Source organism: Eimeria necatrix, genomic scaffold, assembly GCF_000499385.1.
Source record: "Eimeria necatrix Houghton genomic scaffold, Enh_scaff419, whole genome shotgun sequence".
Taxonomy (NCBI): domain Eukaryota; phylum Apicomplexa; class Conoidasida; order Eucoccidiorida; family Eimeriidae; genus Eimeria; species Eimeria necatrix.
The window spans coordinates 25,001-26,827 of record NW_013654795.1 but is presented as its reverse complement, the minus strand read 5'-3'; the positions used below and the strand labels follow the sequence as shown (position 1 = coordinate 26,827).

The following is a 1,827-nucleotide window of genomic DNA, read 5'->3' as shown; positions in this document are numbered from 1 at the left end:
CAGCAGAAGCAGCAGCAGCAGCAGCAGCAGGTGCTGCTGCTGCCGAAGCAATTCCGTTGAGGGTTTAGGGTTTTGGAATCTGAGGGTTTAGCGCTGCTTCTGCTGCTGCTGCTGCTGCTGCAGACGCACGAAGCTCCGCTGCGGGTGGATGCTTAGCGCTCAAGAACTAGGGTTTGTGTTTTGTGGTTTAGGGTTTAGGGTTTAGAAGCGAGGGTTTAGGGTTTGGGGAGCTCAAAGAAAAGGGGCCATTCCAGAGGCTGCAGAACTAAACAGCGCTGGCGTTTAGAGTTTTGGGTTGGGGCTTGGGGGTTTGGGATTAGGGTTTAGGGTTTAGGGTTTAGGGTTTTGGATTTAGGCTGCAGAGCCGTTGGAGGGCAGCCCTGAAATGCAATTGCAGAAACTGACGAGCGGTTTAGGGTTTGAGGTTTAGGGTTTAGGGTTTAGGGTTTGAGGCTTAGGGTTTAGAGCTGAACAGCGGGCTGAGGCGGATGAGGCGATTCAATTCAAGTTCAGTTCCAGGAGCAACTCTGGAGGTAGAGTCATCAAAATAAGGAGAAAATGACTTAAATTATTCATAATAAGGGTTTTAAATGAATAAAAACGAAGAAAAATGGTTTTTTTGGGGCTGCAAAAGACGAAAAACGAATTCGGTGGCTCGTCATCCCGGGTGTACAGACAGCGCGGAGTGACCTGCGCGGGCCGATCGCTACTTTTGTTTTCCACTTTTTCTTTTTTTGCGAAATCTTTCTTCGAACAATTCGGAGTAATTAAAAGACATTTAATTTCAGTTATTTAGATCTGGAATTTGCATTTATGGAACAGATCAGCGAAGCCGCTGGGGCTCTGCCGCCAGCTCGGATCCTTCTCGCTTTCTTGCATTCAACTTCCGCTCTTTCTCCGCCGGCGCCGGACTTTGAATTTGAATTTGAATTTCCGGGAAATTAATTCCAATTTGGATTTAATTGAACTTTAATTAAAGACGGAGAGAAGAAAAAAAAACAAAAAGCTGCTCAGTTCGTCCGCAGGCACCTCAGTGACCTGCGGCTGCGCGGCCGCGCCTGGAGGCCGTGGAGGTGTCTTTGGAGTAAATTGAATTTAATTAAATTCAATTTAATTAAATTCAATTTTATTAAATTCATTTTTATTAAATTCAAAATTTAAATCAAAATCAAATCTCAAAGATCTCTCCAAAGTCCTCGCCCAATTCTGCTGCTGAGCGACACCGCACCGCCCCCAGGCACAACACCAGTGCCGCCGGTTGCTGCTGCTGCTGCTGCTGCTGCAGTGCCAATAAAGGTAAACCCTTTTATATTAGAAATGAGCAACTCCAACTTTGCCTTAGAGGGGCCCCCCGAGGACCCTCAGGGGCCCTTTGGATCTTCTCCGCGGCACTTCAGCACCCGCAAGAGTTCTGCTGCTGCTGCTGCTGCTGCTGCAGCAGCAGCTGCTGCTGCTCACGACGGCGCTGCTCTGCCCCCGCAGCCATCTTCGGAGGCCTGGGGAGACCCGCAGCAGCAGCAGCAGCAGCAGCAGCAGCAGGAGGAGCAGCAGGGCGCTTCGGGGCTTCACAGCGGCCCAGTGCAGCTCTCCGCTGCGTCAGCAGCAGCAGCAGCAGCAGGAGGAGCAGCAGCAGCAGGGGTTTTGGAAGAAAGCGTTTTGCTGCAGGCCCCTTTTGCTGCTGCTGCTGCTGCAGCAATGGGCCCCCGCGAATACTTGGAAGCAGCAGTTGTCCCCGCGCTGCTGCCAGCTCTTGCTGCTCTTTGCGAAGAAAGGCCGGAGGCCCCGCTGCAGTACCTCGCCCACTACCTTCTCGAGAAAAGCTACTCT

The 1,827-nt window shown here is 51.1% G+C and overlaps 1 protein-coding gene across 1 annotated transcript in view; it reads left to right on the top strand.

Annotated features, from left to right (window-relative positions):
• Window positions 1–1,317: 1,317 nt before the first annotated feature.
• ENH_00052440 (hypothetical protein) overlaps window positions 1,318–1,827 on the top strand; it is a gene marked incomplete at both ends in the record, with an annotated part of 534 nt that continues 24 nt past the window's right edge. The window contains one exon of the mRNA XM_013583681.1: window positions 1,318–1,827. This exon is cut by the window's right edge and continues 24 nt beyond it. Within this exon, the coding sequence (XP_013439135.1) occupies window positions 1,318–1,827 (510 nt within the window).